The 15,374-nt window shown below is 49.7% G+C and overlaps 1 protein-coding gene across 1 annotated transcript in view; it reads left to right on the top strand.

The window, feature by feature from the left end:
• The first annotated feature begins 13,987 nt into the window (after nt 1-13,987).
• Nucleotides 13,988-15,374, top strand: part of PRRX2 (paired related homeobox 2) — a 69,537-nt gene continuing 68,150 nt past the window's right edge. The window contains exon 1 of the mRNA XM_048823282.2: nt 13,988-14,250. Coding sequence (XP_048679239.1) covers nt 14,007-14,250 — 244 coding nt within the window. The 5' untranslated portion in view covers nt 13,988-14,006. The remainder of the gene's footprint in view (nt 14,251-15,374) is intronic.

Raw genomic sequence — 15,374 nt, forward strand, 5'->3', positions numbered from 1 at the left:
TAATCTGGGGAAGAGGCGCACTCCCTTGCCACTATTCCTGCCCTGGAATGGGTGTGAAACTCACTCAATCTTTCATCAGAGTTTTCCTGGGAAAACTCTCCAGGCTCTTAGACAGCCAGACCTGTCAGACCTGAGGCCTAGCACCTGGAAGTTGGAGATGCAAAGAGGAAAATCTGCTGGCAGAGCAGATCGGTTACAGCTATTTCCAAAGGAGTTCTTCAGATGCAGCTTTCAGCTACGCTCCCTTCTCTGGGCTGATTTCATGTTGGTTTTCCTCTACCCTTTCTTTGGCCTACAGATGCCAAGACCTGACAGCTCCATTGTGATCATCTCGTCTCACTTTCTTTCTTGCTTTTGCTACTTTAATTTCCCCACATACTGAGATACTGGAAGAAGGATTTGTTCAGAGCCGTTCCCTCCCCCGGACTTTTCCTCACTGTCCGGTTGCTGACTGTCCTGCTGGAGAAGAATCGAGGCAGGCATTTTGGAGACACTGGGAGCTGCAGCCTGTCAGGGTACTCAGAGACTAGTAAAGAGTGCAGCTGGCCTAACCCAATAGCCTAGGATCTTTATATCCATCCATTTTGCACTGGTGTAAATGGCTACAAAAAGTGCAGGGCATCTGAGAATAAGTCGCACAATCTGCAAAACACTTCACCCCAAGGGAGGGTCAAGATGCTACAGAAATCCAAAAATAGCATCATCCCAGGGTACGGAAATCCCAGTGTGGCGGGACTGTTGCTACCTACCGTCTCCCAAAAAACCCCTCTCTCCCTGTGCCCACTCACAACTGCAGGGCCCAGCACCAGGTCTGTTCCTTCACTCACATGCCTGGCCCAGATTAACAGTACTTTCTGCAGGGAAGAGCTCAGCTGCGTGTGTGCTTGCAAGGCTGATGTTAGCTTTCTCCTCCATCTGCAGCAGGCCCTGGCCTGGTCCCCTCTTGCATTGCAGCCCCGGGAGATGACTTCCTGAGCCCAAGCTCTCCAGCCAAATGAATCCAGTGAGCCTACAGCCAACATCTCCCCTGCCCCTCTCTCAAGGCTGACACAGCTGGGTGGGCTGGAGGGGAAGGGTGGTGTTATCCCAGGATTTTGATTTTGTCTTAGCAATGCTATTAGCATTTCCAGACATTTGGATCTCTGAAAAGTTAACAATAAGTGAAGCAGGGCTGGTGATGGGTTTTTTTTTTAATGGAATCAATCCAAATTTCAACACACAGTTGCATCCCGGGGAGGGACGTGGGGGGCGGGGGAGTGGTCAGAGAAGGCATGCAGCCCAAATAATTTGGCATTTTTCTGACATGTAGTCACGAAATGCTCCCTCCTTTATCCTCCTCTTTGCGTCTCCTGTAGGAGGCAGAGCAAAAGGGTGGGGTTATAGCACTGGCCCGAGAGCCTCTCCCCCACAGAATAAGTATAACAGCCCCTCACTTGAGCTCCCGGTGGGGTTTGAACTTGTGACTGCCAGGGCTAAAAGCATGCACCGCTGCCATTTTAACCAATGGATTAATGCCGTTGTCTCGCAGCAGTAGTGGACTCTTATCTTCTGTGTCTCAGCCTCCAATTCACCTTCTATGGGTTATGACGAGTTCCCTCACCTTGCCCCCTGCCAGTGCGCCTCAGCCCAGCCCGGGCGTTGCCTGTCTCCCTCTAGTGGTGAGAAGGGAGATCAGATTCCACAGTCAATTCTTGGCTTCCCTGCTGAGACCACCAAGAAAGTGTGGGGGGGTGGAAGGGGGGGGTGTAAATGCCAATCTTGGTGAGCGTTACTGGAAGGCAGACAGCTCTCCCTGGGGCCTAGACTGATCTTCTGAACTCAGTTCCTGCAGCCCAGCGTAGTCAGTTAGTTAGTGTTAGTAGCCTAGTGCCTAGGAGCCCCAGTTGTGGATGCGCCCCTTCCCTCTCATGTGCTAGGCGCTGTACACACAGAACAAAAAGGCAGTCCCTGCCCCAAAGCGCTTATGATTTAAGTGTGACGAGAGACAACAGCTGGATACAGTCAGACTGGGACGACTGGCTTCTGAGTGCTGTTGACCTGAAGTAGATGTGACTGGCGATGAACGGGCTGTAGCCCTGTACCAGTCCTACGTGATCCAATCCCATCCCCCCACCCCAGCAGTTTTAAACTGGAGCCGAGATGTAACTGTGGAGAGGCACTTTAACTCCACTAGGTTCCTCAGCAGGACGCAGCGGTCCCCAGGAACGCAGATTCATAGCAATGCTGCCATCCTAGCTTGAACCAGAGCCCAAAATGGCCGGGAGTGCATAGGCCTGCAGGGGGCACGTTTGTACAATGGCGCCAATCAGTTGTCCCCCATCAGGGCACGACACACAAACCTATGAAGGAGAGGAAGCAATGGAAGCTACCACTATGCAGAGCCTTACATCTCCCGCCCATTGAGTGCGCCTGTTCCCAAACCCCGGCGCTGCCAGGCATAAAGTCTTCACGGCTAGTGATCGATGGTACTTAGCAAGTCCCCCTTGCTGGAGTATCTGAGCACCCCTTGAGCTATAATAGATTTAGCCTCACCACGCCCTGTGAGGTGGGGCGAGGCTATTAGCCTCATGTTACAGATGGGGAACCGAGCTGCTAAGTGACTTGCCCAAGGGCATACAGGAAGGCTGCGGTGAGGTCCATAAAGAACCATCTGCCCCAGTTCACTCACCACCCAGCTCACAATTGTTCCTTTCTTTCCCAGAGCACGGGCTTCTGCAGGCTGTCTGGCACTGAACCTGTGGGCCAACAAAGGGTCTGCCCCAAAGCATTGGCTTCAGTGGGCTTTGGCTCCAGAAAGTCTCCTGTTGCCTAAAATGGGCTTTGCCTCATAGACTCTAAGGGCAGAAGGGACCATCGTGATCAGCTACTCTGACCTCCTGCACGCCACAGACTCTCACCCGCTCCTGACATAGACCCCCTAACCTCTGGCTGAGTTACGGCAGGCCTCAAATCATGGTCTCAAGGCACCACAGGCTACCCCATCTCCTACATGAGCGTAGCCCCTGGGCGGCTGAGTCCCTGAGTGTAACTATTCAGTTGTGGCAGTGGGCTAGCAGGGGCATCCGTCGCTGCTGGGGCTAGCAAGCAGCAGTGGCTGAGGCTCCTGGGTTCGTTGCTGCACAGGGACACGTTAACAATAGTTTGCTCCTCAGAAGGGGCGCTCCAAACACTTCACAGACATTAGTGCATTCGGGTGGGGGTGGGGGAGGCATTGTGTGTCATCGCCAGGCGCTGTGGTTTCCTACATGCACCACTCTGGATGGGGGAAATGAATGTGTCTTATAGCCCCATGCAAGGAAAACAGAAAAAAAAAAATCCCTCGTGCTACCAAACACATTAACTGTTTGGAAGCGTTTACCAAAATTTTCCTCTTCATCTATTAAGGGGCTTAGAAACAGCTTAAAGACTGTATGTGTTCATGAGCTATGTTGTGAAACTGAGGCTAATTCCTCCTACTGCATTTCTACCGCCCTGATCATAGAGCCTAGTTATATCCCCATGCCCCCTGGGGACGCGTCCGCCCCTTGGGGTTTGAGCCAGACCATCGAAGTCAATGGACATTTTGCCATTGCCATTAATGGGAGCAGGAACAAGCACTTGATGCCCGCCTCTGCAGTGTGGGCTACTGGTTAGAGCAGTGAGGCTGGGTTTCAGGACACCAGGGGTCCATTTCCAGTTCTGCCACTGTCTTGCTGTGCCATCATGTGCAAGTCACTGAACCCCTCTTAGGTCACTGTTTCCCCATCTGTCAATCGAGGGTACTCAGCTGAAAGGCAGTGCTAGATAAGCATGAGGTCTTATCATCATCATCCTTCAGGCCTGGCTCTCACATGCTCCACCACCTTTCCGGTGGAGGGGTGGTACCCAATGAACAGGGTTTTCAGCCCTTTCTCATAAGACCATTAGAATGGCGAGACTGGGTCAGACCAATGGTCCATCTAGCCCAGTAACCTGTCTTCCAACAGTGACCGGGGCCAGATGCGTCAGAGGGAATGAACAGAACAGGGCAATTATCAAATGATCCATCTCCTGTTGTCCAGTCCCAGCTTCTGGCAATCAGAGGCTAAGGACACCCAGGGCATGGGGTTGCATCTCTGTCTAATCGCCATTGATGGACCTATCCTCCAGGAACTTATCTAAATCTTTTTTTCTCCCATCAAAGGTCGATTGCTGGCCATAAGACAAGCAGAGCCGGCTGCAGAAATGGCCCTGTCAGCCTAGTAGAGTTTCTCATTAACCATATTTAAAGGACTCCAGCCTTTGCCCCATCATGGCCCATTGTAGCCCTGAGCCGTGAAATGCCATTGGCATGGTGCAGGGCTACAGCAGTCTGTGGATCTGGCCAGGCAGGCCCTCCCCCACCTCTGAATAGCCCCTGCTGGTCAGAAATTAGTTTAGAGGGGTCCATGCTCGGTGCCAAAGGCAGATCAAAAACAGCCTTGGGAGGCGTAATGGCCAGAGGGATCCAATGGGTCAAGCCCCGCCTTATTAATGAATATTTATGACTCCCAAAGCATAGGTGAGTGCCTCTTTATTGTCCCTCGTCCGGATGAGGGAGAACGGGGTCAAAGTATCCATGTGTATAACATCCCTCTTCAAATCTCTCCCACTCTAGATATCCAGCTCCAAACCCTGCAAGCCAAGCCTTCCCAGTGGGGAAGTGACTCCAGATTCCAGAGCTGGAAGAAGTGCATTTTTATGGGAAACAAGCAGCGATTGCCTTGCGAATAAAAGCTTCTCTAGCCACCGCCAGCCACAAGCATTCTGTGCCCTGCTAGAATAACAGAGGTGGGACCTGCCCCCTTTCCAGATCGCTTTGGCTGGGCTGATTGCAGGAAGAATGCAGTTGGCTATCCATCAGGGAGACAGAGCAAGGGAGAGAGAGAGAGAGAGGGCATTTTAGGAGGAGAGCCAGGGAAATTTGATCATTAAGAAACCCTCCTGGCTGTCTGGGGGAATTTAATTAAATTGCTGGAGAGGGCTGTATACAAGGGAGCACATCTGGATCCAATATGTGCAGCTTTGATTTTTTCTTTTTTCTTTTTTTTCTTTTTAGTTCAGTCTTTTCCCATCTCGCTGCTGAGTGGTGGTGGTGGGGGGGGGAGAACGGGAAATAGCAGAGCCACGGAGCATTGGTTCATCTGGGACCAGAATTCCTGGCACAGAAAGAAAGAGAGAGAGAGAGAGAGGAGACAGAAATAGAGGGAATAAGAAATCTGGGAGAAGGGCTTTAACAAGAGCATGGAACAGGGCACTTTGGAACAATGTGGACAAGTAGCTAAATCGAGCTGTGTGTGTTGGGTAACCCAAAAGAGACAGGGAGAGGATCTAAATTCCAGTGAATTGCACCTTCTGGAAATTAAGGAGATGGAGGGAAAAATAGGAATGGATCAGTGAATAAAGAAATACCATTAATAATTAGGCAGATAGAAAGAGATAGAACCACCTCCTTTGCCAATCCTCTATGTCCTGCCTCCCCCCACAATAGAATTCCTTTCCGAATAGATTTGCACCGCACTCCACTCAGCCCCACAGCTAAGCCTCTCTCTCTCTCATATAGTATAATCCCTCCTCCACACACACACACACTCGGAGTTTAGATTTCTTCTCAGCTCTCTGCAACCCTCCAGCAGTCTCTCTCCTATCGACCTGTAGTCCTTGCGAAACTGCTAATGTGGAAAACAACCCAACCAGCCCACAGAAGGCCCCATACCACCATTGTTTGGTTGACTTCAGTGGAGTTACTCCTGATTTACACCAATCTAAGCAAGAGGAAGATAAGTTCAGACACTTCAGCAACAGGGTTGAGGAAAAGCCGCCCACTCAAAAACCTAGCATCCCCCTTTGACATCCAGCTATTGAGAGTTCACTATGCCTAAACATGCTTAGTCAGCAGAATCTGGCTGGAAAAGGGGTCAGACATATGAAAATGGGTATTTTTAGTGACGGGAGGGAATTATTATCTCTGCAGTGTAAAGCGTTGCCACTGGCAGGCGAGAATATACCCCTGTTGGTCACCTGTTGACCGGGCAGGAGATTAGATTGTTACTGTTGAACCTCAGACTCCAGCCCAGATGTCCATAAGGGCCCACCACCCAAAAAAGAACTAGAAAAGTTCATGGAGGATAGATCCATCAATGGCTATTAGCCAAGATGAGCAGGGATGGTGTTCCTAGCCTCTGTTTACCAGAAGCTGGGAATGGTGACAGGGGATGGATCACTTGATGATAACCTGTCTGTTCATTCCCTTTGGGGCAACTGGCATTGGCCACTGTCGGAGACAGGATACTGGGCTAGATGGTCCTTTGGACTGACCCAGTATGGCCGTTTTTATGTTATTATGTTCCATACAGTTGAGGACTCCTGGCTTATTGACATTTTCTTAGGCTCCTGCTCCGGGCCCTCCACCCAAGCCCAAAGCTTGAGGCAACCATCTGGGCTTCCCAGCTTTGCAACCAGGCCCCTGTTGCAGGTACGTGATAGCCATAAGGGCTCAGACCAATGGCCTTCCTAGCCTGTGATGGTGCCACCCGGAGCACAGCAGGGACTGGGAGTCAAGCTGGAAGGAGGAACTGTCTTGGAGGTAGAGGGAGAGCACCAAGGGAAGTAATCCGCAGGGGCAGTGGGCGCAGGGGCAGGGACTCCAAAGTAGGTGGCTTTGAAGCTGGCACGCAGGTGAGTGAGACAAGACATCCTGGCCAGCAGTCAAGCACTTGGTTGAAACCTGGCCCGGCAAACTCCCACTGATGTCAGTGGGGCAGGATTTCACCTTTGGTGTTTACTGTATCTAACATCACAGGGGAGCTGGGGTTTCCTAACACTCTTGGTTTCCTCATCATGCCCTGCGCCATATGCCGTCACATGCACTTGACTATGACGCGTCAGAGCCCTAGGGCAGCACACTGGGAAAGGGGCTCATTGCTGACAGGCGTTAGGAACACACACACACAGACACATGTGGGCAGAGACATGGCTACATCAGTCCACACTGGAGTCCCAGAGGCAATGTCTAAGCCACCGGGGGGCAAAGCTCAGCAGGTCTGTGTAGTTGCTAGGACCTCTGATTAGCAGCCTTTGAGCAAATCCCACAACAACTCCTGCTTAATTCTGTCTCCTCCCACTCCAGCCCCTGCCGCCCTCCTAAGCCCCTGCAGCCTGGTGCTCACTCCCTCTAAAAAATAAATAAAGAAAAGCTCTTAAGCAGCCAGCAGCGCATCTTTGCCCTCAAGCTTCTGTGCCGGCTTGAATCTGGCCATTCGTTTATGTCATTCCTGGGAGCTCCACGGATTTGGTGCTCAGTTTGTGTGTTTAAACCTGCAAACCACATATCATAGAATCACAGAAGATCAGGGTTGGAAGAGACCTCAGGAGGTCATCTAGTCCAACCCCCTGCTCAAAGCAGGACCAGCGCCAACATATACGGCCTTGTGATCGCATTCGTATCTGTCTAGTTGCCCAGTGAAAAAACTCCTTCCCTGCTGGATCCGTCGGGATGCGGAGGATGTCAGGCGAAAGCTTGGGATCTGTAGACGGCCAATCTGGCAAGTCTCCTGGATTTCCTACCAGGCCGGCTGCTTGTTTACTTGGCACAGTTCACCTGAACACCACTCTCCTCCGCACAGCCAGAGAGGGGGCAGAGAGGGTGGTTAGCAATTGCAGGTTTCTGTCCTCTTCCCTCCATTCCATTTCCTTCTGATTTCCTCACAGCTCCCATGAGCTGAGAACTGCGCTGCAGAGGAGGTGGAAACACCACCAAAACCCAGACAATACCACCGACACCCGAAGGCTCTGTAATGTTCTGGGCCCTGCGCTGCAGCGAACCTGCAACGCACAGGGATGTACCCCACCAGCAGCTCCTCTGCTGTGACATCAGGTGCCTTCTACACTCAGCTAGACCATCTGTAGCTCTTCCATATGGTGGAGATGACAATTCTGGCAGGTGCTCAGGTATCGCGGGTAGGAGTCCAAAAGCTTAGACAGATATTCTAGAGCCTGAAAACTTTAATCCTTACTCAGGCAAATAATCCTTGTCTGAAGCCAATGGGAGCTGTGCCTGAACAAAAACCAAGGCCAAGGTAAGACTTTGGCTCTAATCCAGCAAAGCATTTAAACGCATGAGGTCCCTTGGCTGCAACTGGACCACTCCTGTGCTTAAAGTTAAGCACGGGTCTAAGTGTTTTGCTGGATCAGGTCCTTAACGACACACACATGGAGAATAGCAATATTCTGCTTTTGTTACAAGAGGTGAAACTAGATAAAATTCTCGCTGAGATTCCCTCTCCGGGGTTACTGTTTTGGTGCCTGAGGTTTTGAAAGCAGTTGCAAATCGGGAGACACATGTGTTGTAAATGGCTTCCTAACTTGTAGGGTAAATAAGGAAAATTTATTGGTTTGACCTTTTGGATCATCTCCTCTATGAGCGTAAAGGGGGAGAGAGCCCAGCAAATGAAACAGAAAGGTCAAAAGTGTACATGGCTAGGAATTATCACAGCGTAAAGATTGACTGCAAAGACAGGTTTTGCTGCTCAGGGAGAAGAGGAGCCAGGGTTTGCATGAGAGCTGTTAGAGAGTGCAGGAAGGTTTCAAGGAAGATGCAGCTGCAAAAGGTGGAGAAACTCTAATGGGGTAGTCCAGTACTGATGCAACAGTAAACACTACACGAGTAAAAAACTGCCACTTCCACTGAAAACCCCTGTGAACCCAGGTAATTGCATTCGGCCTATACACTATAGACTTCCTCTGCAGTTTCAGACAGAAACTATGGGCCACATCTCAGCTGGTGTTAGTTCTAGCGAGATGCTCATGCCATTCTCATCACTGTAGTATGCGAGTGTGTTAGAGAAGCACCAGCCCCATAAGTACAAGCTACTTTCCAGACCTAAAGTGTTGTGTAGTGTTGCTGTTGAAGAGCTGCAGCGTTCCACCCCAGAGGCAGCTGTATTTCAGGGATGAGGAAGAGGATTGTGTTTGTAAAACATATGAGGATCCTTTGTGTTGGAAGGTGCTACATAAATGTAAGAGATAATCTGAAAGAAAACCCGAGGACACTCAATGAGATTACGGGGGGGAAAAAAAAGTGTTTAGGAAAAAAAACTGAAGGAAATAGGACATGGCAATGAAAAGTCCATCCATCAAACTGCAGACTTCACAAACATTGACCACACAATGGGCTAGATCCATAGCAGGGGTAAACTGGCATTGCTCCATTGACTTCAATGGAACTGTGCCACATTTACACCACAACTCATTGAATCACATGCTTTAAGCTATTCAGCAAAACACACATGCTTAACTTTAAGCATGCGCTAAAGTGCCATTGAGCACGTGCTTAAATGTGTTGCTGAACAAGGATGAGGGATGGATTGCTGAATTGGGGCCCCGCTAAGATCTGGGTTCGGTAATTTAAAACAAATGAAAATTTAAAAAAAACATTAGGATCCCATCCGGAGGAGCCAGCACAGCGAGGAGATAGGTGTTTTTAAATAAATGTCTCTAACTCTAGATGCATCGTATGGCTGGAGGTGGGGGGGGGGGGGGATGATGCTTTTAAAAAAAAATCACTCCAGCTGAAAAGGAAATTGCATTAATACAGATTGTTTTATTTAAAAAAAGCAAACCCTGACCTCTACTTCAAAAAAGTCATTAGACATTCCCCTTCTGAAAGGCCGACAGGGGATATTATTGAAAGGCCAGTTAATTTCTCAATGACTTACTGTTCTTGCTCTGCTCCTGGAAATGTGTAAAGAGTTGGAGGGTAATTTAAGGCACCCCGCAGAAAGGTGTGTAAATCTTTGCATGTCTAAAGAAACTTTACCAGACCGCTAGGATTGGGAAGAAGAAAACTCTCTGCCTTTTTTTCTTTCCTTTGGAACTCTGATCCCCTTTGATCGTAAAAAAGGCCATATTTCACCCAAAAAAATATCAGCAATCACAGGGGCTAAGGAAGTGCGAGCCCAAGGGGGTTTCCCTGCCGATTAGTCCCTCCATTGAATTATTTAACACCCTGAACTGAGCAAAACTCTCCTCTGAAAGAAACAGGCTGGCCTGGGTTCAAGAATAGGGTCTAAATAATAACAATGATGCTGATGATAATTATAATCCCGATTAAATAGGATAGGAGCGAGATAAGGCTAAACCATTCAGCTTCCCCCTCCCCCATGGCCTGAAAATGAATAGCCCTTGCAGATCTCCAGCGCTCCGCAACATAATCACAGCAAGATGTTACCCAGCTAAAAGAAGGCCTCTGGGTCTGAGCAATTAGAAGGCTTGTGGGAAGGTCAGGGGCCAGTCCCTAGCCTTCAGGACCTATCCTCTAACCGCAAACCCTCAATCCCTAACCAGCAGATACCAGCCCTTGGCTGCCAGCACTTGAACCCTAGTTGCCAGTATTAAGCTAATAGCTTTCCGCCAGTCCCACTGTGTTGCCTCTGATGCCCTAAAATAGTTTGTTGTGAGTGGTGCCCAGCAGCGCTGGCCACTGTCCAGCTGTGGGAGGTAGATCTCCATCCACCAAGCAGAAAGGGGCAGCCTGGTTAATCCTTCAGTGTTCACAACTTGGTCTGATACTTTTAGAACTTCATTGTAAATTACAGTAACTGCAAGGCATAACTGAGTCATATCGGTCTCACGGCGTTTATGACCTCCCTGGTGTATAATAATGGATGCAGAGAGCAGATTCTTGGGCAAACCCAATCTTCTTTTAAAGATACATTTCTAGCCACAGCTGCCAAAATATCTGCCAGGCAGTTGCTTGATCTACTGTCATGAGAAAAATCGAGTCTGGTGTGCTTCAGGATTAATCCCAGTAATCTCTGTCTTGATCGTCCCCTGGGAAGAGTTCACCCAAGTTAGGAATTGACAAGAGGAAACAAACACAGCTGGGCAAACCTCTGGTAGCAAAACCTGAAACCAAGCAAAACTTGGTTCACGTTTGCCAGATGGCAGCATGGCTTAGTGAACTGCGTTTGGAGCCAGGAGCCAGGTGTTCGAGGGCTCCTACCCTGACTATGCCAATGACTCTCAGGGTAACTTTTGGCAATCCTTGGTACTCTACACTTCATGCACTAAGGACAATGACTAGAGCAGCAGGCCTTTTACTCTGAGCCTCAGTTCCCCCATCTTTAAAATGGGGGTGATAATCCTCACCTACCTCCCAAGAGGGTTGGATTTGTGTGCAGAGCTGCTTGAAATTTGAACAACATTTTGAAAATTCAATCGATAAAATCTAGGCAGGGGAACATTTTGATGAAACTCCCCCCACCCCCCTCCATTTTTAGCCAGCTATAGAGCTGGTCAAAATAGAATTAATTTCAAACTTCCGTAACTAAAAATAAAAGCAGAAACATTTGAAAAAAAGGCACCATGTTTGTTTTCTTATCTGACCTGCTCTGTTGGGAAGTATTAATTCTTACTAAAGTACTTCAGAAATGGAAACTGCTGCATAAATGGTAAGTATTACTGGAAAGTTTGCTGATGAGCCACTCTGCGCCCAGTTTCAGGCCTTCTTTATGGTTCCTGGTGGAAACCAGGCCAAATGTGATGGTTTCACACTGAGATTTTGGATTACGGTAATTCAGACCTGAAATGGAAGGGATGCAATCCATTCCATCTGGAAGCCACCCACCACTGTTTCTCTGGTGCTACCAGGAACACAATCCTTCCCCACACAACACACACCAGCACGAAGCGAAAGACAGAAATGGGTCCAAACCAAAAGCTCAGCTCCAGTTTCTGCAAACCTTGAGGAAGTTTGAATCCAAATCTGACCCAGGTGACTTTTCATAAGGACAGCATTCCTGGCTCCAGTTGCTGATTCCTCTAGGAAAACTGAAAAATGTTGAAATCCGGACAATCATTCTGTTTATACCAAGGATGGGCCAGCATTGTCCAAATTTAGATTTGATTTAGGCTCTGATTCATGGACGAGGTCAAGTCAGCAAAAGGCTTTCAAGTTCGGATTTGGTGGTGATGCTATCTCACCAGCTGTTCTCATGAGATTTCACCAGCATCAGAACGACAAAACAGGCCTCTCCTGGGTTTGGATAAAAAATGTAACCAAAGGGCTCAGACCAAGAGATTAGATTCCAGACCATCTAAGAATCAAAGGAGGTCTGATTCTAGGGCTTAGCCTAGGCCTGTTTCTCGTTTCTGCATTCTGTCTTGCTCTCTATTTGTTCTTTAGTGCTCTACAGACATTTATATGACAACAAAATCTTTACTCCTTCAGACTCCATCCACTCCTGCTCATTACCCATCCGAGGACATAATTTACTCTTTGTAACATGAGCACCGTGGAGATGAGGATTAGGTCACAGAAGATATTAAATGAGCTAAATTGTTTGAGCGAATCAGATTAAACAAGACCAGGAGAACACACTCAACTCTCATCCATAGACATGGACCCTGTAGCTCAGTTGAGGAGCTGATTGGTGACAGAGCATGATGGGAAACCTGTCATGCTTCTTCCCATGATTTAACTTTCCTTTGGTCAGAGACTCTTGGGTTGACAGCCCATCTCCAAATTCATGCAATGTCATATTTTGAAAAAGGAAAATAGTTTGGATTGGCTTCTTTATCAGCCCAAATCGCCACACTCCAATTCAGTGGGATCCGTGCTCTGATTTCAGGTACACCTATCTAAATCTGGAGTCTCTCTGCTGACTTCAGTGAAGTTACTCCCACCAGGAGTAAAGGTGTGAAGTTACTCACACCAGGGCTAAGAAGATCAGAATTGGCAACATTTAATTCTAATGAACAAAGCTGGAGTCCTGTTTTGGAAGTTTAAAAAACAGCCTCTGAACCCAGCCACCCTTGCTCTTGTTTTAAAATAGGCAGGTCTGTTGCCGAAAAACAGAATGCACAAGTAAAACTTGCTACAAATTTTAACTTGGTTCAGTCAGTGAGCTCCCTAGCTGAGATGTTTTAGGACACGTTAGAGTTCAGGAGTAGATTTTTATGAGCTAGCAGTTTGAATCGCCAATACAGATCCCATAGCTGTACACACACAAAATCACACACATGTGCCTTCAAAAACAAGTGCACACACTGTACTGAGGAAGAATTGTGATAAGCACAGATACATCAAAAGGAAGAAAATCTCTTCTCTTATTGTCCTGACTGCAGCCCCTCACCAGACACTAATAACAAGCCCCTGCCTCACTTTTCAAAGCTTGCTCTTTTTAAAAATATTTCTAAAGAGGAAAAACTCATTTTTCCTCTCTCAGTGGCTGCTTTTCATTAGGGAGGCTCCACAGCAATCCCTAGGGAAGCAGCCTATGAGTTTTTAACTGTGGTGCAGGGCATAATTATCTCGTTAAGGCAGGAGAGCTGGGTTTTTCCCAAGAGAAGTGACCTTGATCTGAGGCTGAGGGAGGCAGTGGGGGGCTATCCAGAGATTTTGACGCGGGGGTGTTTGTGTGTTGTATATTTGAAGGGGGGGTTACATTTATGTGCGTGTGAGCTTGATTTTATGAGGTCCCTTCTGCGAAACCATGGGTCAGATCTTTCTCCAGTGGAATCTGTACATGTGAAAAAGCCCTTCCCTATAGAAGCTCTGCTGAGCACATTCACTTTACACTTGTTGATAGAAGCACTTAACTTTCTCAGGCACGGGGGGGGAACAAACATGCGCGAGGGGTAGGAGAGAAAGCGAAGTGGTTTCTCTCTCTTGCTCTTTTTAGAAAATCTCTGCCGCAGAAAAGAGGGGGCAGAAAAGTCGGGGGAGGGCCGTGGGGGCTGTTCGCGTCAGTTCCAAAGAAGGGGCGTTGTGTGTGGACACGTTTGTCTGAACCACTCCAGAGCGAAGGGGAGAGGAAAGTTTGGGGTTTTTTGTTGGGGTTTTGTTTTTTTCCCTTCCCCTCCCCAGACGTCAGCACACGGCGGAACAGCGCTCGGGACGGGAGAGGGAGACCGAGGGGCTGGCTGGCTGGGGCACCGGGGCTGCCTGGCCGCTCGGGGCACGGGGGCGTGGGGCGGGCTGGGGGGCACGGGGGGCGCCGGAGCGAGCCATGGACAGCGCGGCAGCCTTCGGCATGGACAAGCAGTTCGGCCCCAGCCCCGGCCGGATCCTGGAGCCGCCTGACAACCCGCAGGGCAGGAAAAACTTCAGTGTCAGCCACCTCCTGGACCTGGAGGAAGTGGCGGCCGGCATGAACGGGGGCAAGGAGCCCGGCCCGGAGGCGAGGGACGGCGCCAAGGGGCTGCAGGAGCCGTCCGGCGGCAGCAGCGGGAGCGAGGCGGCCCCCCAGGACAGTGAGTACCTCCGGCCGGGGGGGCGGCGGGGCCACTGCTGGGGCAGGGGGAGAGGCGCCCCCAGAACTAGCCCGGGAGGGGGAAGGGGGTGGGGGGCAGAATCTGAGCATCCCTGAGAGGCACAAGGCGAGCAGCGGCTGGGGGGGACACCGCTGAGCATGGGGGAGAAGGGAGGGGGGCAGTGCTTAAGCAGGGCCAGGGGCACCCCTGGGGGCCTGGCCGTCCCTAGCCCCGGCGCCCCTGGGGCCTGGCCGTCCCTAGCCCCGGCACCGCTGCGCTTGCCACATCAGTTCTGAATGTCAAAATATTGCTTGAGCCTGGGCACCTCTTTCACTACAAATTAAGCACTGGGTGGGGGGCACAAATCCAGGGTATCAACAGTGCTGGAACCAAGCTTCCGAGCACCTGATTTCATAGGGGCAGAGCCTGAGCGTCAGCTGGGATGGGACAAAGGCCCCCAGCCCCGGTTTTAACTTATTTCTCCTGCTAATTTTGAAACTCACCTGAATGGAGTCAGCCAAGACATTTGTGCTGCGGGTGGGGATAAGAATGGGACCCCCCCCACACACACACACACATCCCCAAATGGGCAGCTAGCATCTCTATACTGATTGCGGATGGGACAGGGCCACTGGTTGCCCATTACAAACTGTGACAGAAAGAGAGTTGTCAGTGGGCCACCGGCACCAAATAAAGGCCAGATCAAGTGGGCATAGACATGCGAGATTGGGCTGGTGGCTGATTGGAGACCCAGGTCTGAGGGCTGGGAGAAGAGGATGGGAGACAGAAAATTGCCTGGGAGTGAGTGAGGGGGAGAGGGAGAGAGAGGGAGAGCATCATCAGTGTTCAAGGAGAGCTGTATTGATGCCCTGGGTTCGGGCAGCGTGATTTGCTGGTTCTATTTGGGAGTTCCATTAACAGGCCCGTGGACAGACCTTGTGTTCTGAATACTGTTACTTTAAATGCACGAACGCAGCAAAGGGATTATCCGATTGAAATAAAATCATTCCACTCCGCCAGGAAATGCTACAGGCCAAATACTCCCCTGACCAAGATGTTCAAAAGTAACTAGGAGTTCTGGGTGTCTTAATTTTGGGGTCCCTAACTCAAGGCATCTGAACGTT

Source organism: Caretta caretta, chromosome 16, assembly GCF_965140235.1.
Source record: "Caretta caretta isolate rCarCar2 chromosome 16, rCarCar1.hap1, whole genome shotgun sequence".
Classification (NCBI taxonomy): Eukaryota; Metazoa; Chordata; order Testudines; family Cheloniidae; genus Caretta; species Caretta caretta.